Raw genomic sequence first — 26,769 nt, 5'->3', positions numbered from 1 at the left:
GAAACGTTTTGAGACATTTTGAAGATGTGATAAGGGCCATATCAAATGCAAGGACTATTATTATTATGGACATCCTGCAACTCAAATATATTCAACAGCCTTCATTTGGATGACGTGAATCAAGTCGCGGGTGTAGATTCAGAGGCAAGTGACCAGGATGTTGGAACAGTGATGATGAGGCACCAACAGGACCCAAAGATAGACTTGGGTTCATCAACATTCAGCTGGTAAAACTTAAAAGGTCATCCAGAACATCAAGTCTGACAGCATTGTAGCCTGGAATCTAGGGTGATGCAAGCTAACTTGGGGGGAGGGTTAAAAAGCTGCTCCTGGGTAGGCAGGACCCGTGTAGGAATGAAGGTGACGGGTCATAATCCCAAACAATTGCTTTTGATTTACCAGATCAGACAAAAGTATTTGAGAAAATAAAAATATCAAATATTAACAAAGATAAATTTCATATGTGGCACTTACCTTAGATTGCAAAATATGGGCCTCCTAAAAAAAAACTTCACAAATATGAAGCATTACTTCCTGCCAAATATTGTACCTACTTTTGCTGTACTGGGAATGATGGGAAGGTGGTGCTTTACTTTTCTCTGGGGAGTAACTTCTGCTGCTGATGCTTGATCCAGACCGACTATGAGGAGATTCTTTCCTGGATGCTACACATACCCTGTAATAAGGACTTTCTCGTTTATGAGAACGATCTCTCACGTGCTGAGAGAGATGGTAGTGATTCCTTTTGAAGTTATCCCTGTTGGAAGATCAAAGATAGCCTTCAAAATACTTGCAGCGAAGCTTCTCTCCTCTAATTTTAGTATACTGTTTACAGAATTTATTTCCAAAGTTTAAACATTTTTTCAAATAAATTGATACACTGTCACAATCTTGGTAAACCCATAGTCTATGGCACAAAGGTGACAGAACAAAAAAATGAAATTGTAGTGGGTACTTCAAGGCGATAAGTTTTGATTTCAACAGTAAGTATGCGAGGATTAAGTGTGTCAATTTGTTAAAAAGCCAATGAGTTTGACAAATAAATAGGCCACAATTCAGAGGAACACCAATACATGAACCATAACCAAGTATAAGACAAGTAAATGCTGGAAGTTGGCAGTTGTAAGAGAACAGCTGTGGCTAAATCATTAAACATTTTCTTAACTTCATTTTTATTCATAGTTCAACAAATTAAATTACATGGTTTTCCAGTTCACCTGTGCTACATGCTTCCCTTTGCTGCTAATAATAATCGTTGATGGGAGCCAAGCAGGACTATGGTCTTGTCTCAAAGCACTTCATAGAATATACTGTAAACTGAACTGACTGTATATTTTTGTGGGTGAAACACAGCAGCCAAATAGGCACAACAGTGTCCCACAAACAGTCATGACCAAATTATTTAATTATTTGAAGGAATTATTACCCCCAGAAAGCGATCCGCCAATCGACAATCGGGTTCCTCCTTACTGCTGGGTACAGAGGTATGTGGAATAAGGAAACTTGCCTAAGGTTTCGCCCAGCCCAGGAATTGAACCCGGGTCCTCTCTCTTGCAAAGTAAGTGTTCTAACCACTACGCTACAGGACTAAGGTAGCAAATGTAAACTGGTCCCTGACCTCTGAAAATGGCCGCAACCCTTCTCTCTCCTCAGCTGATCTCAAAGCAGCACAGAGGACTGCCCATGCAGAACCACCCTGTCTGATATTTACTCTTTATACAAAAATTGCTTTTGTCAGATCAGTAACTGAGCAAAGGTTTGGATGGAAAATGCACCTCCCATTCACGGCACCAATTCTCAGTTGTACCACATTGTGCAGAATCGTTCTTTTAACTTGTTTGTACATTTATTTCCGTTCATTTGTTAGACTGAGCTGCTCAGAATTTATTCAAGCAACAGCAAATTCTGCACTTTCTAATATGATGCAGTGTTGTCAACTCTTGTAACTTGTTCCACATGTCTGACCAAGATTCATAAGCAATCATGAATCCTTGTGATTTTAGGCACAGATCAGCAGAAAACTGGAAAGCAAACTTTAAAAAATAAATGGATACCAGCAAGTTATTCAGCAATCTTGGATTTGAGTTAGTTTGAATGCTGTGGAGAATGTAGTGCTCATTTTTCTCGAATAAGTTAATAGATGTAAAAAAAATCTATGACTTATCACTTGTACACAATACAAAAAAAATAATTGGCTTCAAAGTTAGAGTTAACCACCCTTATAATTTGCATTTTTTTCCCCATTGCTGTCATCAGTTTTAAGAGGAAAGCAACGGCTCCTACAAGTAAAATCCCTATCCCCTGCGATCTTGTAATCTGTCTTCAGGCTCATAAGCCAATGCCAATTGGATATCCAAAAGATCATCAATTATTCTGCATACTGGATTTTATATGCCATGTCAGCAAATTCTCTTTGAATCTTGGATGATATCCTGTAAATGTTGAGACTAAATAGGCAAAGAGACATTAACTTTAATCACAACAAAATAAAAATGCATTCCTCAAAATATTACAGCTAAAATGAATATCCTAATCAGGTTATTTTGCCTGTTTAAATCAGCTGTGTCATTTATAACAATTAGTTTAGGCTATTTTTAAGAAACACAGAATGCTTAACTTTCCCCTTCCCCTTAGTAGCTTTTCACTCTCAATCAGTTTGGGTGGAATTTATATCAGTGCTGTAGCTCCCTTTTTCCTGAAGTACGGTGATGAAAAACAACTTCTGACAGGTGAGAATAACTGGTCAAGCTGTTCTTTGTCTTTTAAATCCACAAATTGTGATAATCACAAAAATGAATTCAGATTTAAAATGTATCCTTTTTTGATGCAATTATTTAACACATTTCCTATTCAATCTCGATTTCTATTCTCAAAAGGTTTTGAAAAATGTAGCAAAGCTCACCACCTTAACTCCAGACTTATTGAGTTTCTTGGATCTGAAGAAAAGTACAATTGGATTGATTTATAGGGCACATTAATCCAGATATATCATCACAAAATGCATTTAATTAATTCAGCTAAGATTTTTCTTGGTCATCCAGGGGTCTGACACATGCGGAAACCCATCACCATGCTTAAGAGTACCCAAACCAAACTGAGATTTCAACGCATCCCACCTACACATGGAAATTCTTCCACCGCCAGGAGGATAATAATAATACTTGCGTTTGATATAGCGCTTTATCGCGTCTTCAAGACGTCTCAAAGCGCTTCACAGAATATACTGTAAAGTGAATTGACTGTATATTTTGTGGGAGAAAAGCGGTAGCCAATTGCGCACAGCAGTTTCCCACAAGCAGTCGTGGATTGAAGCGACTAATCAATTATTAAGTAACTAAAACCTTTGCTATTGAGGGGTATATCGATGCACTTCAACTTGTTAATCTTGCAGGAACCATAGGTTTAAAGGGAAAGCTCACCACAACCACCTTTTAAGAAATAACCAGTTTAAAATGCAGAAGCAGCTTTTCCCCGAACAGACAAGACTGCAGAATTGGACCCCAGTCATTCTTAAACACATGCGCTAGGAGGGCTGCCATATTGAAGTCAACCTAGCACTCACCATACGGAAGTTAAACTGGACAAAATGGTCTAGTATTTTTCAGATGTAGAAAGGATACAGCCTTCTACATCAGAAAATCAATACATTGAAACCACAGTGAAAAACACTTCTGAAGACAAGCACATGTGGAATTTGAATCATTTTCCCCAAAGCATTTGCAGTTCATTAGCCAAGGACGTTATTTTAGCACATTCCTTATTCAATACTGATTCCTATTCACAAATTGTGTTAAGAGCTTGATAATTACTCAGTAAAATCGGTTATACCCGGCAACAAGTCATGGGTGGTATAAAAACTGTACATCTCACCATGCCTGGCAAGATAACAGCAAGATTCATTAAATGTACGTGACTGAGGTCACACATTTGCAATTTATATCTCCTGACATTTCAATTTACATATTCATGCATTTTACCAGGCAAAAGAATGTAGAATGGAACATATACATGTTTTGTTCTGCAAGATGCGTAACTTGCCAATGATCTCTACAAAAATCTGCAGAAAAGGAATATAATAAACATACCCTTGAGAGACATTCCTCAGTGGGGGATAACTTAACATCTTAAGTGAGACTTATTCTATTGAATTTTGGCATCTGCAAGCATGATAGTATAAATATTAAATCTGTTCCTCCTGCAAATAAACTATTTTAAGGACAGATGTTACCATATCTTTGGTACTTAAAAGCCTCCATAAAAATCATAGACACCACCACAAACCTTTGGAGAATCCCTCAAATCACAAGACGTTTTTAAAATACAATAATGTATAGCTTTCCATTCACTCAAGATGTTCATTTGATCAGTCAACCTGGCAACAGATCAATTTCAAACATTCACAGCTGTTCTCAGAAGCCTGCTACTGTTACTAAATCTCAATTTTATCATGCTCCCTCCCTGACCCCAGCTCGGGTCTGAAATGCTGTACATTGTCCAGTGCCTTGGGACGTTCTCCCAATGTGAAAGGTGCTATACAAATGTAATCTTGGTGTTGTTTCTTGTACCTAATTTCTCACTGCAAATCAAATCATCAAAGGTGGTTTGTACATGGTTGATTGATGACCTAAGGAGTACAGATAGATTATCTCTACATCAATATAAAAACACAGCAAGGTTAGGTTTTGTGAACAATTGAACCATTTGGAAACCTCATCACTAAGGGCAACTTCCTACAAGACCACTCCTTCAAAGCTTCTGTCTTCATTTGAAGCTGATGGTCAACACAAACTTAAGTCACTAAAAATAGATTTACGAATAAGGGCACTTGATTGATAGAGTGTGCTTTCACTACACTCTTATTGCGATTGTGAAATTGCTTTAAAAATCGTGGAAGATTTAAAATTAAAGAAATTGCACAAGGTATGAAAATAACATTATGTTAGTAAGATCTTTCAGAGCTCTAAAAGTTTAAGTAACATCTGGCTTTTTGCAAGTGAAAAATGCAACTCAAGTTTTAACCTATGGATTTAACCTTTCATATTTATAACAACTTTTTTTTTTAACAACGCAGGAGGCCGTTTAGCTCTTTGCATCTGCACCAGTTCTCAGAGCACTCTTCTTTCAATCCCACTGCCCTCCCTTATCTCAACCAGAACAGATTGTATTAATATTGCGTCTTTCCCATTGGGAAGACGTCCTAGGGTGCCTGACAGCCGAGAGTTTGCACCCGAGCTGAGGGCTAGATTCAAGCGGGGTAGGGTCAAAGGGATGGAAAGATGACTGAAGGCACAGTCAAAAAGGTCTTGACGTAGACCTTGAAGGAGGCAAAGGAAGAGATGAAGTGAAGGGACTCCGGGATGAAAGGAAATGCAAGGATTATTATTATTACTATTATTATGGAGTGGGGGTAGAAAGACTGAAGGCCCAACCACCAATTGTGCGGCAGGCAGGGCAGGGGATGTGAATCAGGCCAATGGCTACCAAGTGGCGGGTTGGTAAGGTTTTAGCAGATCGCAGAGGTAAATGGGGCTATCTCCATTACCCTTAATGTTTCTATCCTTCATTTTCCACCTAATTCCCTGTTGAAACTCAACATGTACGCTGCCCCAACCAGATGACTTGGCAAGGCATTCCACATGCTCACAACTCTGAAAAAAAAAAAATCCCCAAAGCTCTCCTTTCATTCACTCTTGTGGTTATATCTATATCCTCCAATCACCAACACAGGAAATAGCTTCTCCCTATTCACCCTGTCAAAACGAATCATACTTTTGTACACCTCGATCAGGACCCCTCTCAACCTACTTGTCAAAACTCTCCTGATGACTTCATCCCTGGTTTCAACTCTTGTAATCTCAAGATCCTTCCTGAAGTGAGGTGTCCAAAACTGAACATAGAACTCCAGTTGCAGCCGAATCAATGATTTGTACAATTTCCGGCAAAATGTGATTACAATGCTGGTACCAGAATTGTACTTATTTGAAACCCGCGAGCAGAAGATACCGAACAAGATATCTTATGCTCGCGGGATTCAAACAATCGGAGTCATTGTTGATATTCTGGTCCGCAAGAGGTGAGCAAGCGAGAGTCTATATGTGCATGGGCCTGCAGAATTTCGTTTTGGTCTCGGGCTTTGAGTGGTTAGGTTAAATTCAGGATACCTGGAGTCCGTGTAAGTCAGCTGTTTACTGTATTGCTTTCCTTTTGTACTCTCTTCCCCAATGTATTAGCTATAACCTGGGCCAATAGAAAAGTGCGGAAATATTTGCCAATTTGGCAAATTTTGTGGGAAGTTCATTGGTGCTATTGAGGTACATTTTACTGCCAACCTATATTTTTTCACTTTATTGATAAAAATTAAACATGAAGAAATAACACTTACGAGAATGCTGCAAAAAAAAATGTTCTTTAACGAAACTGGGTGGCCCATTTGAATGATGGGGATTGGGGGCCATTAGCGCAGATCCACCAAGAAACAGACACTCAGTGCCCTGACTGCGAGGTTACAGGAGCTCACCACTTCTTGCCTCTCAGGGCCCGGCCCCGCACAGTCAGAGACCCAGAGAGACACACACTCACAGACAGAGAGAAAGAGACACACACAAACACTCACACAAAGAGAGAGGTACACACACTCACAGAAACAGAGACACAAATTCTCAGAGAGAGACACACACACACACACACACAGACTTTCACAAACACACAGAGAGAAAGAGGCAAACAGACATACACTCACACAACAACACCAAAATGACATTTATAGAGGGCCTTTCACGTTGGGAGGACGTTCCAAAGTGCTGAACAGTCAGGTGTTGGGGCCCGAGCATGGGGAGAGGGGGTGTAAGGATGAGGGAAGGCAGAAAGGTGGGAGGATGACCAAAGGCACAATCGTGGAGAAGGGTCTTAAGTCCGGTCTTGAAGGAGGCAAGGGAGGAAGCGAGGCGAAGGGACCGTGGCACTGAGTTCCAGAGCGTGGAGGCAGAGATGCTGAAAGCCCGGCCACCGATGGAAGGGTGGGTCGGGTGGGAGACATGGAGCATACCGGAGCCAGCTGAACGGAGGGGGCAGGCAGGTTGGTAGGGAGTCAGAAGATCGGAGAGGTAGGAGGGGGCAAGGCCATGGATGGCCTTGAAAGGGAGGAAGAGGATCTTAAACTTGATCCTCTCGGGGATGGGGAGCCAGTGGTGTCAGGCGAGGGTGGGAGTGATGCGGTCACAGAGCCTGGTGCGCGAGAGTACACGAGCTGCAGAGTTTTGGATGATCTGCAGCTTGTGAAGGGAACAGTTGGGAAGGCCGATGAGGAGGGAGTTTCCATAATCGAGCCTTGATGTGACAAATGCGTGAGTGATGGTTTCGGCAGTCTGAGGGATGAGGCAGTGGCGGAGTCTGTCAATGTTGCAGAGGTGGTGGTAGGCGGTCCCGGTCATGGCGCGGATGTGGGGGAGAAAGGACAGTTCAGGGTCAAACAAGACACCCAAGTTCCTGACTGGCTTAGTGAGGTTGAATATGCAGCCGTGGAGGCTGATGCTGCCAGCGCCCGACGTGCAGAGGCACTGGTGCGAGCCAATCAGAAGGGCCTCGGTCTTGCTGATGTTCAGTTGGAGAAAATTGTCCCTAGTCCAGGACTGGATGTCTGTCAGGACGCCAGTAGTCCTGGAGTTGAGGGTGGAGGCAGAGAGATATAGTTGGGTGTCATCCGCATACATGTGGAAATTTACCCCATGTCTGCGGATGATGTCACCAAGGGGGAGCATGTAGAGGGTGAAGAGGAGGGGACTGAGAACAGAGCCCTGAAGAACACCACACGAGATGGTGGAGAAGCCGTTTGCTGTGACGAAGTGGAAGCAGTGTGAATGGTAGGACCTGAATCAGTCAAGGTCAGAATCTTGAAGGTTGAGGTGGGAGGAGAGGCGGTGGAGGAGGATTGAGTGGTCCACGGTGTCAAAGGAAGCAGAGAGATCGAGGAGGACGAGAAGACAGAAGGAGCCTTGGTCAGGATGTCGTTTGTGACCTTGACCAGAGCAGTTTCCATGCTGTACGGAAACCCGATTGGAGGGTTTCATGGAGGGAGAAGAGGAAAGAGTGAAGCTGGGAGGCAACGGCTCTCTCAAGGGCCTTGGATAGGAAAGGGAGGTTTGAAATGGGCCGGTAGCTGGATAGCTGAAAATAGTGTCCTCACAGACACTCACATAGAGACACTCACAAACAGAAAATAAAAGGCACACAGACAATTTCAACAGCGGGGGCCTCCGAGGGAGCAAGGCCCATTTCCCGCTGCATCGCACATGTGAGTCTGGAGCCGCTCCACCCACAGTAGCATCAGATCAACAGCCAGCAGCAGCACAAAGGCCCGGTCACCAGAAACTTAATTTCTTTTAGCGGTTTTATAGTGGAGGACACCATTTCTAGTGGATTCCACAGAAAAATTGCAGCTGCGCTTTTCTATTGGCCCAGGCTAAATACTGTATTGGCTAGAAAGTTAGCATTAACTTTTTCAGTATTTACCTTCAAACCTTAGCTCCAAAAGAAAAATGAAATTTTAACTTAAGGTGGTTTTGGAAGTCAAATTGGCATAAATAAAATGAAAGCCCACAATTCCCACAGGATAAATTGCCTCAGTGGCTCCTGATGACATAGAGTTACAAACTGTACATGATCAGACAAAGCCCTCAGCAGTCAACTGGCTCCAGGAGCTCATTTCAAGAAGCTTTTACTGCTTGTTTAGTGTCTATAGTTATCGTCCCGTAGATGCCCAAGAATCCTTTCAACATAATCATGCTTCACTCCTGGGAGTTCCACTTATGCAGAATTTCACAAGCCGACTGGCCATCTACCTCCTGATCACACTTCAATACAAAGCCTCTTTGACTGTCGTCCTGTGAGATACATTTAAAAACAGCATGAATCAAACAGTCAAGAGTTCCAAATCCAAAACGAGAAATGTATAATCATACGTATGAAATAGTATATGTGCTGAAATATTTTCTAGAATCTGTTGCTAAAAACTAAACAAAGGTGAGAAAAGCAGATTTTGACCAAGATATGAAAACAGAAATTAAATCTTTGAATGAGTATAAGATCTTTCCAAGTTTCAGGTGTTACAAGATTAATTTTAAACAAAGATTTGTCACATTCTGAGATAATAATCCTTGAATTTGGTATAGTGCCTTATCATGTTGTTGAGACATCTCATAGCACTTCACAGGATATACTGTGAAGTAGATGGACTGTACTTTGTCAGGCAGTTTGCACAAATATCCCACAAACAGTCATGGAATGAGTGACCAATTCTATTTGGGGGATTCCTGACCAGGACATTGAGAGAAACTCCCTCATCCAAATAAAGATATTTTTACAGAAGCTAAAAATAGCCAATTATATTCAACAGACCCAAAATTTTAAATTGATATTGAATACAGTCACAATACCTAACATCCTCTTAACTCTTTGAGGTGTATCGACAATAAGTACAATATAATTATCATTGGTTATTATTTACTAAACATTCACAATGCGCTTAGAAAAATCTTGTTTCTTAAAAACAGATAAAAGTAAAATAATGTACAATATAATGGAAAATAACAATATAATGGATCTTCATCCTCAGTTTTAAATCCCTCCACGGTCTTGCCCCGCACTACCTCAGTGACCTACTAAAACCCTACTAATCTGCCCTTTCCCTCTATTCGGCAGGCACTGGCCTGCTTCACATACTACACCATGCTCACCCCACCATCAGCAGTTAGGCTCTCAGCCATTCTCTGAAACTCCACCCTTTGGCTTGTTCTTTCTCTTGCCTCCTTCAAGATCCAAACACAGACCTTCCTCTTTGACCATCAGTCATCAATTTAATTGCTCCAAAGGGAAATATATAGGTACTTACGAATGATGGATAGTCTTTAAATATTCTTAATTTTGTCTTTTATGACATACTTTTGAACACCTCTGAAAAGGCATCAGACGCAGAGCAAGTAGAATGCCACTCTCCACCCCCCCCACCCAACCAGGACAGGTATGATGCACAGAAAGCCCAAAGATTAAGCAGAGAAAACAAAGTTTAAAACACAAAATTATTTCCATTGACCCAATCGTTTTCATTGACAATGTGGTCCAACAAACTGGATCAAAACTTTAAGGATCCTTCTCTTATTCATAGTTTCACAGCACTCTGAAATGCAAGAAACTAAAATAAGGCAAATCATCTAATATTGCAAATATGTTGGATTCTGCTATTATTCAAACCCAAGTTTCCTATGGTAATCAAGTTTTCACATTAATAAATTTGGAACAGCTTGCTTTGTACTGTAATCATGCACAAGGTCAACTTAACAGGGTCTATACACCCTCTACTGGCGCATGCAGATCCTGCACGAGTTCACCAATTCATTCATTGGGGGGGTGGGGAAAGGGAAACATAGAATTATACCTTGATCTTATTTATATATATCACACACAAATAAAGACAAGATGTCTGTCTGTGTGTCTGTCCGTCAATACCGCAATAACCGATGGATGTATAGACATGATTTATACCTCATCGGAAAGGTCTTGCATGGGGCAAGTGTCATGGGCATATTTTGTGTGGGGGCATCTCCTATTGTTGATGAGTTATGACCTTAACAAGTTCAACACACATGTATGGCAGTTTTGCTTAAGGTGTACACACAGTCTTTATGGCATGTTAAATGGTTTGTGAGTGGTTTCACTGAAATCTACATTCCATATTGGATCCTTTGGTTGCAAGCGTAGCTAGTCCACTGTAAAGGAGATGATCATCTCTATGATTTATTGAAATTGACACATAATCAAGGGAAGTTTCAATAATATTTTCGAAAGGGAAATTAATTTGAGTTTCTTTCAACATGGAAACAATACCCACCTATCACCTATGCCAGTGTGATCCAACCTTTTTGGTATCGGGGCCGATTTCACATGTGAGAGACGTCCGCGGGCCGCATTAGCAATGCTTTTGTTTTTCCCTTCCAGAAACATAAAGAATCATACAGAAATCATATGTTTTAAATTGTGTGACTGTATTACTTAATAATGATCATCTCAAATGAGAATAAATGCAACAAATGTTTTATTTCCACCCCTCACACCGCCAAAAGCTCTCATCCTTGCACTGATCACATCTAAGCTCGACTATGCCAACTCCCTGCTTGTCGGCCTTCCCAACTCTTCCCTCCACAAGCTGCAGATCATCCAGAACTCTGCAGCTTGTGTCCTGTCCGCACCAGGTTCCGTGACCCCATTACCCTCACCCTTGTTCAGCTCCATTGGCTTCCCATCCCCCAGAGGATAGAGTTCAAAATCCTCACCCTTGCCTTCAAGGCCCTCCATGGCCTTGCCCCTCCCTACCTCTGCAACCTGTTGACCCCATATCAACCTGTCCGCTCCCTCTGCTCATCAGGCGATGGCCTACTCCATGTTCCCTGCCCTCCTCACCATCGGCGGTCAGGCCTTCAGACTTTCTGCCCCCTCCCTATGAATTCTGTCCCACATTCCCTTTGTCTCACTCCCTCCTTCAAGGTGCATCTCAAAACCCACCTTTTCGACTGAGTCTTCAGTCACCCTCCTACCCGCCCCAATCCCCAGCTCAGGTCCAAATCCCTGACGGACTGTCTTGGGGTGTCCTCTCGACATGAAAGACGCTATACAAATGTAATTTTGTATTGTGTTAATGTATTAAAGTCAAAGTACAAGATACCAACTCAGCACATGAAGATCCAACTTATCTATGTTCATTGGCTTTCTTAATAGCCACAACAAGCCATCTCAACATTTTCAATTTTTAACTGCAAGGTAGAAACCAGAATCCTTATGATTTCTACCTGTAGTTGGATCTTCTAATTCCTCTTCAAACTGCACAGTATTGCTCTTTACATGTTCCTTGAGAAATGAAAGTACCTCCTTCCTAAGTGCAAATAACTGCACAAGACAGTGGCACACACTCAGCCAATGCACTTTGGAATAAAGAGGTAAATTACGATATTCTGCATCTATTTCTTCAAGGAAGTTTATGAACTTTCTGTGACTGCGCTCGATTTCCTCTGCGGATAGCATTGATCATTTTGGCGATACTAGTCATCACATTACTCATTTTCACTGGTTTTCCGCAAAGGGACTCCTGGTATATGATGCAGTGGACAGTAGTACATTAAATTCCATTTTGTTTCAGCAAACCTAACAAACTATTTTTACAGCTGGTCATTGATTTTGCACCATCTCTCACATTGCAGAAACATTTCTGAAATCCATTGTATTGTCAGGTGAAGTAAGAACCTTGTAAATATCCAACCCCTTTGTATGCATGTGTTCGTTCACGTTACTTATTCTCCTTGCCACAGTTTGGTGAGACAGTGCTACACTTTCAAAAGAGAGCTGTTGCCTCCCAGCTTTCAAAATTATCAGCCATTTTTACACAAGCCAGTATATTTGTTCTATTTTGTCAGGTGTTGTAGTGTTTTCTGATGTTGAAGTCCTCCAACACAATTATTACTTGCAAGCAAACAAGACACGGAGGTTCTCCATTATTATTCATATTAATATGCCATTATTATTTTCCATTATTGCTTCCTCCCTCCAAACAAACAGACAAAGTCAATGTCCTGTGAGTGCTACATCACAAAAGACTACTAATAATTATTTGGTCACTGAATCCATGACTGTTTTTGGGATACTGCTGTACGCAATTGGCTGCCCTGTTTAGCCCACAAAAATATACAGTCAATTCAGTTTACAGTATATTATGTGAAGTGCTTTGAGACAAGACCATGGTCCTCCTGCTTGGCTCCCGTCAACACATCCATACCTCGGGCGCTGACAGCATCTCCCTCCATGGATGCACATCTCACGGAATCAATACGGAACCTCAGCATCCTGTTCAACCCTCAACTGTCCATCATGCCCCACATCCGTGCCATGACCCACTTGGCCTTTCCCCACCTCTGCAACATTGCTCGGCTCCGCCACTATCTCATGCCACAGGCTGCTGAGATCCTCACATACACATTCAAAACATACAGGCATGATTACGCAAACTCCCTGCTTGTCAGCCTCAACTCCTCCCTCCATAGGCTGCAGATCATCCAGGAGTCTGCAGCCCCTGTCCTCTCCTGCACCAGACCCCATGACCCTATCACCCCCACCCTCGACTGGCTTCCCGTCACAGAGGATACAAGACCTTGGTCCTCACTTTCAAGACCCTCCATGTCCTTGCTCCCCCCTACCTCTGTGACCTCCTAATCGCCTACCAACCTGCACGCTCCCTCTGCTCAGCGGGCTCTGGCCTGTTTCACATCCCCCGCCTTGCCTGCCCCACTATTGGCGGGTGGGCATTCTGCCACTCCGCTCCCACCCTCTGGAACTCCATTCCGCAGTTCCTCAGCTTGCCCCCTTCCTTGCCTCCTTCAAGACCCATCTCAAGATCCTCCTCTTGGACCGTGCCTTTGGTCATCCTCCTTCCCCCCACCCCCAGCCATCCACCCTCCCCGATCCCAACCCCCAGCTCAGGTCTGAAACACTGATTGTCCAGGTCTTTGGAAATCCTCCTAATGTGAAAGGCACTATACAAATACAAATATTATTATAATCAATTTGCCATTTACACTCAAATCCTCTATTTTCCACTTCCAACTTCTGTTTTCTTTAGAGACTTACAGACCTGCTGGACTTAAATTCTCTCTGCAACTCCCCAGGTAAGAGTAGCAGATTCAGACTGAGGGCGCAGAGGTGGAGGAGTCCTCCGGGAGCTCCACCTGTCTCCTTGTCACTCTGGGCACTGCCTCATGCTGTCGCAGCGTGCAGACCAACCACAAGAGAGGCGCAGCCGGAAGATAAAACTGAAGTCAGAAATGGTTTGGCATAAAATCACTCGCTGGGCCGCTAGGCTGCCTGTTGAACAATGCTGACCTATGCCATTCATTTGATTTTTTAGATTGTAAAAATGGTTTTATTTCTAGCTTCTTATTCCACTCAACTAAAGTGTAACTAATGCTTGTAATATAACCAGTGTAACATTTGTAATAAAGTGACAGTTTGGGTATTTAAGCCTCATCACGAATTGAGTTCACACTTCAGAAATAGAACGTATCCAAAAAGACGGTTTAAATAACATGAATTCTTGTTGACCTTTTATTTAAAATTCTTCAACTTCAATTGAAAATTGTACCAAATGGTTTCATTCAAACCTAGCCTGTAACAACTCAGAGTAACCAAACACATGACGGCAAACAGAACCAGAAGTGGGATATCAGTTGAGCAGAGGAAGGGTTTGTATTTCATTTGACGCCCAATTATCCATATCGTTTTCTACTTGCCAATGAGGCTGGTCCCAATCACTGTGGATACCCTCCTTCGGGGGATAAGCAGGGTCTCTTTGGAGCTGAATTAGCTCCAAGGTGACATGCTTGGCAACGGAGTGTTGGAATTGGATTAGCCCTATGCGGCAGTCTCGGTAGCCCGGTTCCTGAACCAGGAGGGTTCGCGGTATTCCAGGGCACTACTGATGACAGCACTAAGCTCATCAAGACCCATCTCACCTGGAAGGGCAGACTAGTCACTGGGGGCAGGGAGTTATCCCACTCAGCTTCCGTTAATCCTACAAACAAAGCCCTAATGGGTAGGGTGGTCCTAGCTGGACAAGCAGTGGGAAAGCTTGCCAGACAGTGATATCAATGGCAAACTATGCGGTTTTAACTCGTTAAGACTCCAATGCACATTTTGGGGTCCCCAAGCCTTGACTCTTGCCAACCTGTGTCTAATACTTTCCAGAATTAGGTAAGCAGGATACATCCCTCCAGAAGGAGAGTGTGCATTCCATTCCAACACATGGAAATTAATCTCTGGAATTTCCATGTGTAGGTGGGGTGCATCAAATTCTGTTTGGTTTGGATACTCTTAAGGATGGCGATGGGTTCCCCCATGTTTCAGATACCCAGCTAACCAAAATAAATTAATAATTGGGTCTCTATTGTTACGTCTTCATATGTGAATTGAGCACCCCTGCTTTGGACAATATTGTACGTCGCCAAACCCAAATCAACCAAATTAAAGTGCAGAATACAATGTTTCACCCTTGTCACTTTCACTTTTGTTCATTTAAGCACGACAAACCTGTAATCCAAAGGTCTATTTCCTGAATGCTCTTCCCTGAACCATCTGCCATTTTCATCATCCTAGATTCATAAAAAGAAAATACAGACTTTCAGCATTAAGGCAATGTCAGGACTTAAACCTCAAGCAAGTGATATACATTTTAACATTTTAAATCCTGAGATTTGGTGATCCAACCTGCACAACATCACCCTCCAGTGGTCTAGAAGAGTTGCCCTCTTAAAAAGAATCATCCAGACTACCAACAATTGGAAAGCCTCTTACCACACTGAGGCCACTGTCGAATAGCCAATGAGGAGACTCGTGGAACCATTGTTCAACAGGAAGGATGCATGTCCAAGCTGTGTTAGGATGATAGTGGCAATGCTCTCGCAATTCATGATGAGCAATACTTTTCACCAGGAAGCTTAAACGGAGTTGCTGGTACATGCAATCTACCCAAGTGCAATTCAAACCTGTGCTTGTGGAAATTCCAATCCCTGGAATTGGAGGGTGCAGTCTCCACCCAGCAGGACGCTGCCTGCTTATCCAATTCTGGAGATTATGAGAGTATATGAGGGCACAGTCTAGCAAGAGCCAAGCCTTGACGATCCCAGAGTATGTAGTGGGAGTACTGCTGGAGGTTAACCAAGTAAAATCACATAGCTTGCCATTGAAAGGAGTTTGGCAGCTTCTCGTTGCTTGTTTAACTTGTTCCTCGAAATTGTCTGGGCTTTGCCTGGCAGGGTTAATAAAAGCAAAGTTAGAAAAATCGCTGCTCTGAGTCTGCCATCAGCCATGTCTTGGATTCCTGCGAACCCCACGGTTCAAAATACAGACTACAAGACCACAACAGAGGATTGCTTTCAATATTCTGTTGCCAAGCACGTCACCTTGGAGTAGTTAACCTCTAAGGAGACCCTGCCAACGAGGCTGAATTAAGTTGACATGTTTGTTCATTAATTACAGCTTATGTCGCCTGCTTCTTCTGATACATCCCCATGCTTTCTCCAACACATATAGTGAAAGGAAAAAAAGTTCACTCCTGTATTATTTTCACCATCCCGTGTTTCTCTCGTCATTCAAACTCCCATCTAATTTTAACTATACTTCTCAAATATTCAATACAAAGACAAATTATATTTGTTTTGCGCCTTTCACGTCAGAAGAACATCTCAAGGTGCTGGACAGTCAGGGATCCACACCCAAGCCGGTGGTTGGGATCAGGAGGGATGGAGGGCGGGAAGGAGGGTGATCGAAGGCACAGTAGAAGAGGAGGGTCTTGAGATGGGTCTTGAAGGAGGCAAAGGAGTGGGCAGGGGACTGCGGGATGGAGTTCCAGAGGATGGCCAGAGAGGCTGAAGGCCCACTCACCAATAGTGGAGTGGGGAGTGGGTTAGGTGGGGATGTGTAGCAGGCCGTAGCCCGCTGAACAGAGGGAGAGGATAAATTGCAAGGGAGTTAAGAGGTCACAGAGATAGTGAGGAGCAAGGCCATGGAGGGCTTTGAAAGTGAGGACCAGGATCTTGAACTGTATCTTCTGAGTGATGGGAAGCCAGTGGAATCGGGCGAAGATGGGGGTGATAAGATTGTGGAGCCTGGTGCGTGAGATGATATGGGCTGTCGAGTTATGGATGATCTACAGCCTGCGGATGGAGGAGTCAGGGAGGCCAAAAGCAGAGAGTTTGGGTTGTTGAGCCTGGATGTGATGAATGCGTGGATCAGGGTTGGACAGAACGTCATTGGTGACTTTGACCAGGGTTGTTTCTGTGCTGTGAGTAGCATGGAAACCCAATTGGAGGGATTCATATTTGGAATGGCAGGAGAGGAAAGAGCGAAGCTGGTACCCGACAACTCGTTCCTGGGTCTTGGAGGGGATGGGGAGGTTGGAGATGGGGCAGTAGCTGGAGAGTAGGGATGGGCTCCGGTAAGGATTTTTTGATGATGTCACACACACACACAGTGAAATACGCTTAAGGTGTACACATCATTGGTGCACGTTGTATTGTCCGGTTTATGCGGCATCCAAGGTTAACCAAAGTTCTTCCTGCCCAACAGGAGAAGCGGCGGCTCCAAAGTGATTGACAGTCTGATGGCAGTTGTGAATGGATGGGCACTCCACCCAATCACAAGCGTCTCCAGGCTTGTCAATCAATCCGATTTAATTCCTCCCATTCCCTCCCTTGTTCCTTTCCCATTCCTCTCTCCCACTCACTGAGCCACAGCCATAAGCCGCTTGTGAATGACTGGAGTCTGCTGTCAATCAATCACAATTTGACTCCTCCCATCTCCATCCCAGAGCCGCTTGTGGCTGAACGAGTTGAAGCAGCAAAGTCCAGCGTTGCATTAATCTGGACAACAGATTAACCGACATATTTAAAATTGCTGAGAACACAAATGAATCGAGGCCGGTCGTTTTGTCTGATTTACCCGGGACCGGGGTATCCAGATTCCACTATGTGTGTCTGTGTCTTTATATAGATATACACTTGCATTTAATATAGCTCCTTATCACATCTTCGAGACATCTCAAAGCGCTTCACAGAATATACAATAAAGTGAATGGGCTGCATATTTTGTGGAGTCGTGGATTAAATGACTAAATTATTATTGTTATTTATTTTGAAGGGATTATTACCCCCAGAAAAGTGATCCAACAATCAACTAAAAACTGGGTTCCTACTTACTGCTAAGAAAACAGAGGTGTGTGGAGTAAGGAAACTTGCCCAACATTCGCCCTTCCCAGGAATCGAAATCAGGTCTTCTGGCTTGCAAGGTGAGTGCTCTAACCACTCAGCAATAGGACTCCTCCAGCTTAGTGATAATAATAATCTATATATAATCTATATAATCTATATATAATACACACACATAGTGGAAGCCGGATAAGGGACATAGATCAGGGACGGACATTTTGACGGCTCAAGGGTGTGCGAGTTTAGCCAAAGTATCATTCCTGCCCAGCAAAGGAACGCCACCGATCCTGTGTAATAATATGTAATATTGTTCTTATGTAATGTATAATAATATGCATGTAATAAAACTGACTTTTACTCCTAAGTCATCCTGGAGACAAACAACAATCCAAAGACACTGTTTGCCACCGTCCATCATCTTCTCCGTGCCGCCCCTCAAACCTCTCTATCCTCACATCAAATGCCAAGTGCGAAGAGGTCCTAGACTTCTTTGCCTCAAAGATTGAAAACATCCACTTGGCTGCATTGTCCTCACCACCATGTCCCCTTCCATCTGAACTGGACCATCCACACCACCTTCTCCCTCTGCTACGGCTCCTGCCACTCCTTACACTCCTTTGCCCCCATTTCTCCCTCCTCCCTCTCAACCATAATCACCCGGATGAAGTTTACCACCTGCTGCCTCAAACCCCTCCCCACCCAGCTGCTGATCAACAAGTGTCTCTCCTTGGGCTCTGTTCCACTCATCCTGAAAACGCTGTGCCTTCGGCCACCCTCCCACCATCCAACCCTCCTGACCCCAACTCCCAGCTCAGGTCCAAAAACCCCGGACTGTCCAGCGCCCTGGGACATCTTTCTGATGTGAAGGGCGCTATACAAGAGTAATTTGTTGTTTCACTTGAAGCAATTTTAATTAACCAGATAAAGTTAAAATACTCTCACAGAATTCAGTAACATTATTTACCTTTGTTTGGCTATATTTCAGCATTTTCCTAGAGAGGCAGGGCTTCCTCCCTCGCATTGCTGTTCCCATTGGACATGAAGAGGACCAATTAGCAGTAACATTGATGTGATTGATAGCCTGCAGCCTCTTGTGAATGGATGGGGGCTCACCTGTCAATCGATCGTGATTTCCCTCCTTTGTTCTGGGGTTCCTCCGCCCCCTCACTGATTGACAGCCCATCTCCCAACAAATTGTGAATGACTGGAGTCCACTGTCAATCACAACTGGACTCCTTCCATCCACTTCCAGGAGCCACTCGTGGTTGAATGGAGGAGCTCAACACCACTGAAGATCCGGGTGAGTACATTGAGCGGCGACCAGATCGGCATTTTGCCAGAAGCAATCGGATTTTTGGCCGAAATAGCAGGCATATTTAAACAGGTAAAAACATAAATGAATCGGGGTCAGACATTTTGTCCGATTTACCTGATGTCCATGATTAACCAGGATCCACTGTTTATATTGAGACAGCTCGAAGATACGATAAGGCACTATATCAAATGCAAGAATTATTACTTTTGTTTATACTAATAAAGACGGAATGTCTATCTGTGTGTGTGTGTGTCTGTCTGTCTGCTAAGAATGCAATAACCGATTGATGTAGAGAAATGATTTATACCTCATCGGAAAGGTCTTGCATGGGGGAAGTATCATGTACATATTTTGTTCAGGAATCTCCTATCGTTGATGAGCTACATTAATAAATGCTTTAATTAAGCTCCAAAATATGAGGTATGCATGGTATTCTGCAACAAAGTAGCAACAGAGGAAATCACACACCCTTCTAGAGAGATACATCAGGAAAGGGACAGAGAGAGAGGGAAGCAGAGAAGAGAGTGGTGAAAAAAATTAAATGCTACACTTTTAAAATTAAATTTCTTCCCCCCCCCAAAAAAAATGATGAGTCCCATAATCTCTCGAGGGTATGAATGAGGAGGTGAAAGAGGGTTTTTTGGAGGAGGGAGTGGGAAAGATGATATGAGCTTGTGTGCGTCTGTGAGTTGAGGGAGGGGAGAGAGAGAGTTAAAGTGAAGCTTGAGGCCTGCTCAGACTGACTACGCACCAGAAGCCAAGAGAGATCCCAGCACAGCTCACACACCGCAATAACACAATTAACGTTATATACTTCACTTATACCTCATCAATTGATACCTCATCGGAAAGGTCTTGCGTGGTGGAATGTTATGGGCATATTTATTCTTTTTTGTGGGGGGGGGCTCCTATCGTTGATGAGCTATGACCTAAATAAACAAGCTCATCACACATGCATGACAGTTTTGCTTAAGATGTACACACAGTCTTTATGGCATGTTAAATGGTTTGTGAGTGGTTTCACTGAAATCTACATTCCATATTGGATCCTTTGGTTGCACAAGCATATATATACACACATGCATACACACACACACATAATAATCCTTGCATTTGATATAGCGCCCTATCACGTCTTCAAGATGTCTTAAAGAATTATGCAGAATACACTGCAAAGTGGAGTGATAATATATTTTGTGGGTGTAAATTTACCCGGCACCCAGTTAAAGCGGCTTCCACTGTATAGCATATAACTCTATATATATATAATATATAGACACATATACACACACACACACACACTAGAAGCCAGTTAAGGTAGACACATCGGGGGTGACCATTTTATAATAATAATAATAATCCGTCTTAAGCAGCGTCCGAGGTTAACCAAAACACCATTATCTCTTCCCACTCAGCAGAGGAGTGACGGTGGTGGTTCCTACCTCCCAATGCTGTGGACAGGATGGGGACCAATTAGCGGTGGCTCCAAGGTGATTGACAGACTTGGAGCCGCTTGTGAAAGGATGGGCACTCCAGCCAATCACAAGTGGCTCCAGATGTCAATCAATCGCAATTTGACTCCTCCCATTCCCTCCCTTGTTTCTTCCCCTTTTTTCTGCCCCCTCATTGTATGATAGCCCAATTCCAGCCACTCGTGAATGGCTGGAGTCTGCTGTCAATCAATCGCAATTTGACTCCTCCCATCTCCATCCTGGATCCACTCAAAACAGAGAAGGGATGAGTGAATACATTCAGTGGCGATCAGCGGGGCACTTTTTCCAAATTTACTGGATTGTACTACGAATTGACCGGCATATTTAAAATGGGTAAGAATACAAATAAATCGGGGCTGAGTTAAAGCAGCTTCCACTGTAGATCATATATATTACACACTTCATGTCATAGATAAAATGACAACATTTGCAACTTAGAAGATAACCATCCATTGGTCTCCAAAAATCCTTCAGATAATATTATATACCTTTCTGTATCATGTAAATTGCTACATAGAGGTTTCTAAACAAAATATCCTGGCTCTGTGAGCTTGATTATCTGTGTCCAAAAATACATAATAATAATAATAATCCTTGCATTTGATATAGCGCTTTTCACGTCGGGAGGACGACCCAAAGCGCTTCACAGAACACACTGTAAAGTGAATTGACTGTATATTTGTGGGCGAACGCGGCAGCCAATTGCGCACAGCAATGTCCCACAAACAGTCGTAGATTGAAAATGACCAATTTATTATTGTTTTTGGTCTTGGAGGGATTATTATTATTAGGCGTGTGGAGTAAGGAAACTTGCCCAAGGTTTCGCCCTGACCTGCCTGGAATTGAACTCAGGTCTCTCGCTTGCAAAGCGAGTGCTCTAACCACTGAGCTACAGGACTCCACCTTAATAATTGGTCCATTGTGATCAAATTTTTCATTTGAATTTCAATTCAAAATAAATGAATTATAAATTCATATAATTGAATTCAGTGATTTGAGTCATAAGAACACAAGTCAACAGAAACTCTTTGGCTTCAATCTTCCTCAAGGAAGTACACAGTTTGCCCAAGCAAAATTATATATCCCACTGTGAGAAAACAATTTAAATATGGAGATTACACACGCATTGCTGTTTTTCAGAAGCAGAAATTCACTAACATAAGGAGAGCAGAAAATCTCTTTACCCATGATCCAGTTTTGGGAGGTGGGCCCCTCAGTCGTCCATATGTTGACCCACGGTTCTCACCAGAATAACCAGAATAATCTTGGTAGTCCACTGAATGGTTGTACTCCTCTGAATGGTAATAATTATAGTCGCAATTGGTACCCCTACCACCTCCACGGTCATAAACATGTCTCCTCTGAATTACAGTAATTGGTCTTTCATATTCTGCATTTCCCTAGGAAAGTAGGCAAAAGGTTTGTGAGTTAACAGTTAACCCAGTGAAAGATAAACATTTAAAATTTTTAATAAACACAATATGGAAAACTAAACGATATTTGCAGTCAACAAGTGTAACAAGCAACCATAATGATTTAAAAATAGAAAATATAGGGGCACCAAAAAGTTGTGATACCATTACAAGTCTTAAAATATGATGATAAACCTTGAATTTGATATAATGTTTTATCACTTCTTCAAGACGTTTCAAAGCATTTCACAGCATATACCGTGCAGTGATTGTGTATTATGTGGGCGAAACATAGCAACCAATTGCGCACAACATTGTCCTACAAACAGTCGTAGAGTGAGGGACTAAATTCTTAGTATCATCTTTTTCAATGTTGTGTGGGGGTTGGGGGAGAGAACCAAGATTCAGTATCTTGGCTCCTGTAGAGGAGGGGGGAGGGAGGGACGGGGCAGAAGAGAGGGAGAGGGGGGGTAAGTAGGGGGTGGGGGGGGAGAGAGAGAGAGAGGGGGGTGGGGGAGAGAGAGGGAGGGGGCGGGAGAGGGACTGGCCACCTCTCCCCTCATCTCCCAACCCGCTTGTGGTTCCATTGCATCTCAAAAGTATTTTGCTATTTATTAGTCGTTCTCCTACATAAAGGACGCTAAAAGGTTCAAGATTCGGTTTGTGGGAATTGTGATCAACATGTTACAGCTATTTGATTTTTTGTGTCAGTTAAAATTATTTGATTCATTTTCATAAAAAACAAAATGACCACACTGTATCCAGGAAATGGCCACAATTCCCCAGGCAATATTTTATTTAATTAAACTTTTCTACAAAATGAAACTCTTGAAAAATCTCATAAAATATTGCTATAACTAAAGAAAATGCAAATGTTTGTAGCTGCTTAATTTCATCAATATGGTATTAACATGGATTCCCATGAATTTCATGTCAACAACACTCAACATCCACACTATAATATTGAATTTAACAACTAATTTGAAGAACTTCTTCTGGATCATGTTCTACGTATAATATACTGTATAAGTAAGTATTTCTGTAAGCATGTGCGCATACAGCTCAGTCACTTCCCACTCTCACAAGAGTTTTTTTTATGTGTCCTCAATTTTGACCCATTTTAATTTCTTTTAATGTGGGCCACAGTGCAAATTTGTCCAGATGAAGATTATATATTTAAATATAGTGCGAAAATTTGACTTGTGAAAATATTTACTTATACAGAGACTGCAACAAAAGGGATGGGGGGGGGGGGCAGGGGGAGTGGGAGAGAAAAGAGTCTCTTTGTAAAAAAAAATTAAACCAGTCAAATTTACCACAGGTTTTCCTCTCCCTGGGTGGAAACGGCCCCGTGGATTTATTTCTCCAAACTGTGATCGCGACTCCGACCACATTCTCTCTTCTGTATGATACAAAGTGAAAAAGATCATAATTAGTGCTTGTCCTGGAACTTTGCAGAGCCATTTAATAAACACTTTGAAGATTGAGAGAAAGAAAGAAATTTGCCTTTCTGGCGGCAAATATGACAGCCATTTTACTCACGGTAAGGACCAACAGCATCCAAGAAACATATGATTTAGAAGATTAGGAGGCAGGAACCTCAAAAGAAAACCCCTTCTCTTTAAATAGTGTCATGGGATTTTTAGCATGCAAATGAAGTCACGCAGATGTGATCTGGTTAAAAAATTCATCCAATCTGTGTCAATGCAGCTGACTACTCGTCCTGGCATTGGCTGGAACCCATTATCTTCTGATGCATTATGAATTCATTATGAGAAATAAACTGAACGTTTTGCAAATGTGCATCAAAATATTGAATAAACATATACAGTTTCTTGTATCACGAGGAGTCAAAGCAAATTATGAATTTCTATTGCACTCATACCAACAATATTGAAGTACAAAACCAAACTAGCAAACTAAGACTTCTAATCAAAGCACCTCAGCCTTTTAAAACATCCTGTAAAATAAATTGTACATGAACAACCACAAATGGCATGGTAATCTTGTGGAATAAGTCAGCCTCAGATGACATGCTAATTCTATGGAGACATGTGTAACCTGAAACAATTCCAATAGGTCGAGGATCTAGGACCTTGAGCAGCACTTAAGACTGGTAAGTCTCCGAGTTAGACACTGGATAGTAGCAAGAAATCTTCAAGTTAAATCATCCCAAATCTGAACCTTCACTTCCAGTACCAAATGGTGCATAGTTGAAATCATGTCAAGAGCATTAAGCCTTGACCAAGTGGTCAATTACAGTGAGAGTGGAGCATTGATTGACTAGGCTGACAGACAACACTGAAAATACAATATCTGAATCGACTTAATTGTGAGCATCAGCTTGGCTCAGTGATAGCACTCTCACATCGAAGTCATAAAATTGTGGATTCAAGTCCCACATCGGGACTTTAACCCAGTCTAAACTGACACTCCAATTTTGTGCTGGGGATTTGCTGCAATGCTGTCCTTCAGATGAGACTTTAAATCAAGGCTCCATCTGCCTGTTCAGGGGTGTTAAAGATCCCATTGCACTATTTGAAGAGACAAAGGAGTTTCTTCTGGAATCCTGACAAAATATCCCCCAAATGCAATTGATCTTTCATTTTATGGCTGTTTGAGGTACATTACTGTGTGCAATAGTGCTGGATTGGTTAGAGCACTTGCTTTGCAAGCGAGATGACCCAGATTCGATTCCCGGGCAGGGCAAAACTTTAGGCAAGTTTCCTTACTTCACACGCCTGTTTCCCTTACAGTTAAAAAAGAACCTGGTTGTTAGTTGATTGGTGGATCACTTGTTGGGGATAATAATCCCTTCAAAAAAATTATAATGAATTGGTCCTTTCAATCCACAACTGTTTGTGGGACACTGTTGTACGCAATTGGCTGACGCGTTCCAACCACAAAATACACAACAATTCACTTTACAGTATATTCTGTGAAGTGCTTTGAGACGTGAGAATGGCCAACATTTCGTACTCCTGGGAATCGAACTTAGGTATCCCGCTTGCGAGGCAAGTACTCTATCACTGAGCTACAGGACTCCACCTGTAAATTAGATCATGATTTAAATCAGATCATGATTTGAAGTCTCATGTGAAGGAATGACCTCCAACAACACAGCATTCCCCAGTATTGAACTGAAGTGTTAACCAAAATAGAGTTCAAACCTGCAGACAGAAACATCCGATCAGGACTCGAGCCCAAGCCCTCGGGTCATTGGATCAAATTCAATACCACCAATGCTCATTTCCACCATAAAATTCCCACACAGCTCACCCTAACCTACAACAACAACAACAACGCATTTGTAAAGCGTCTTTCACGTTGGGAGGATATCCCAGGAAGGTGCTACCCTACGCTTGCAGCCTCCTACAACGTAACCAACCGAGCTGCTCTCTTTGCTTAGCAAACACTGGCCTTCTCCATGTCCTCCACCTTATCCTCCCCAGTATCAGCAGTCAAGCTTTCAGACATGCTGCCCTCACTCTCTGGAACTCCCCCTGACTCGTTCCTCCCCCCCCTTTTTAAAGGTCCATTTTAAGACCTACCGCTTTGACCGTGCTTCTGTTCATTTTCCCCCTTCCCAGCCCTTCGGCTCCGACCCCCACCTCGGTTACCAGGTCAACGGTGCCAAGCGCTTTGAGAAATCCTCTGGACTCGAAAGGTGCTGTATAAATGCAAATTCTATTGCATTACTTACAGATATGCTCATTTAATTTAGATTTACATTGATTGGACACGACAGAAACAAGTCATTCAGTCTAACTAGTCAGTGCCGTTGTTTATTGCCAGTGAGCTCCAAACATCAACAACAACTTGCTATATAATATATAAATAATGTAGCGAATTTCACATCAGGAGGACATCCGACAACAACACACCAGACAAGCAACCGAAAATTCCCGGTTTCAACACTCCAGACATGTGACAAGCAAAGGAGTGCAACAAAAAGCCCCAAACCAGGGCTGTCTGACCAGCAAACAGAGGGGCAGCCTGGCAGACACACAGACAGACAGACACAAGAGGGGCAGCCTGGCAGACACACAGACAGACACAAGAGGGGCAGCCTGGCAGACAGACACACAGACAGACACAAGAGGGGCAGCCTGGCAGACACACAGACAGACAGACACAAGAGGGGCAGCCTGGCAGACACACAGACAGACAGACAGACAGACACAAGAGGGGCAGCCTGGCAGACACACAGACAGACAGAAAAGGGGCAGCCTGGCAGACAGACACAAGAGGGGCAGCCTGGCAGACACACAGACAGACAGACGGAAGAGGGGCAGCCTGGCAGACACACAGACAGACAGACGGAAGAGGGGCAGCCTGGCAGACACACAGATACAGACACAGGGACAGTCTCGTCTGCTTTGAGAAGAATTTGTGTGGCGGCAGCCGAACACCTGGTGCGGCGCGCTCCACCCCCGCCCCGCGTGGCTTTAAATCCCAACCGCTCTCCCTCCGCGAGACACTCGCCGCCTCCCCAGAGCCTGGAACAACGCAGGAAGAGCAGCAGCAGCACCACCTTCACCACACACTCTCTCTCTCTCTGCCCGGCGCCACTCTTATATCGACCATTAAAACTAACCGTTTGGTTTAATATAATAACAGTAAAAAAAAACCCCACATGAACGTGGGACTCGGCCGCTCGAAATAGGCCTCGGAGCGAATTCTCACCGACGGCAGCTCCTCGCTCCCCCCTCCCTCCTCCCCCCGGACCGTCGGGCGCCGTGACGTCACCGCGC

The 26,769-nt window shown here is 43.1% G+C and overlaps 1 protein-coding gene across 1 annotated transcript in view; it reads right to left on the bottom strand.

Moving 5' to 3' along the window:
• The window catches only part of pphln1 (periphilin 1), a 62,690-nt gene extending 37,070 nt beyond the window's left edge, over positions 1-25,620 (bottom strand). Inside the window, exons 1-5 of the mRNA XM_007894638.2 lie at positions 25,567-25,620; positions 23,332-23,417; positions 21,788-22,003; positions 15,121-15,182; positions 555-757 (exon numbers count right to left, since the gene is read on the bottom strand). Of these exons, the coding sequence (XP_007892829.1) occupies positions 555-757; positions 15,121-15,182; positions 21,788-22,003; positions 23,332-23,409 (559 nt within the window). The 5' untranslated portion in view covers positions 23,410-23,417; positions 25,567-25,620. The remainder of the gene's footprint in view (positions 1-554; positions 758-15,120; positions 15,183-21,787; positions 22,004-23,331; positions 23,418-25,566) is intronic.
• Positions 25,621-26,769: the final 1,149 nt, after the last annotated feature.

This window comes from Callorhinchus milii, unplaced genomic scaffold (genome assembly GCF_018977255.1).
Source record: "Callorhinchus milii isolate IMCB2004 unplaced genomic scaffold, IMCB_Cmil_1.0 Scaffold5, whole genome shotgun sequence".
NCBI lineage: Eukaryota > Metazoa > Chordata > Chondrichthyes > Chimaeriformes > Callorhinchidae > Callorhinchus > Callorhinchus milii.
This window is presented reverse-complemented; position numbering and strand designations above follow the sequence as displayed.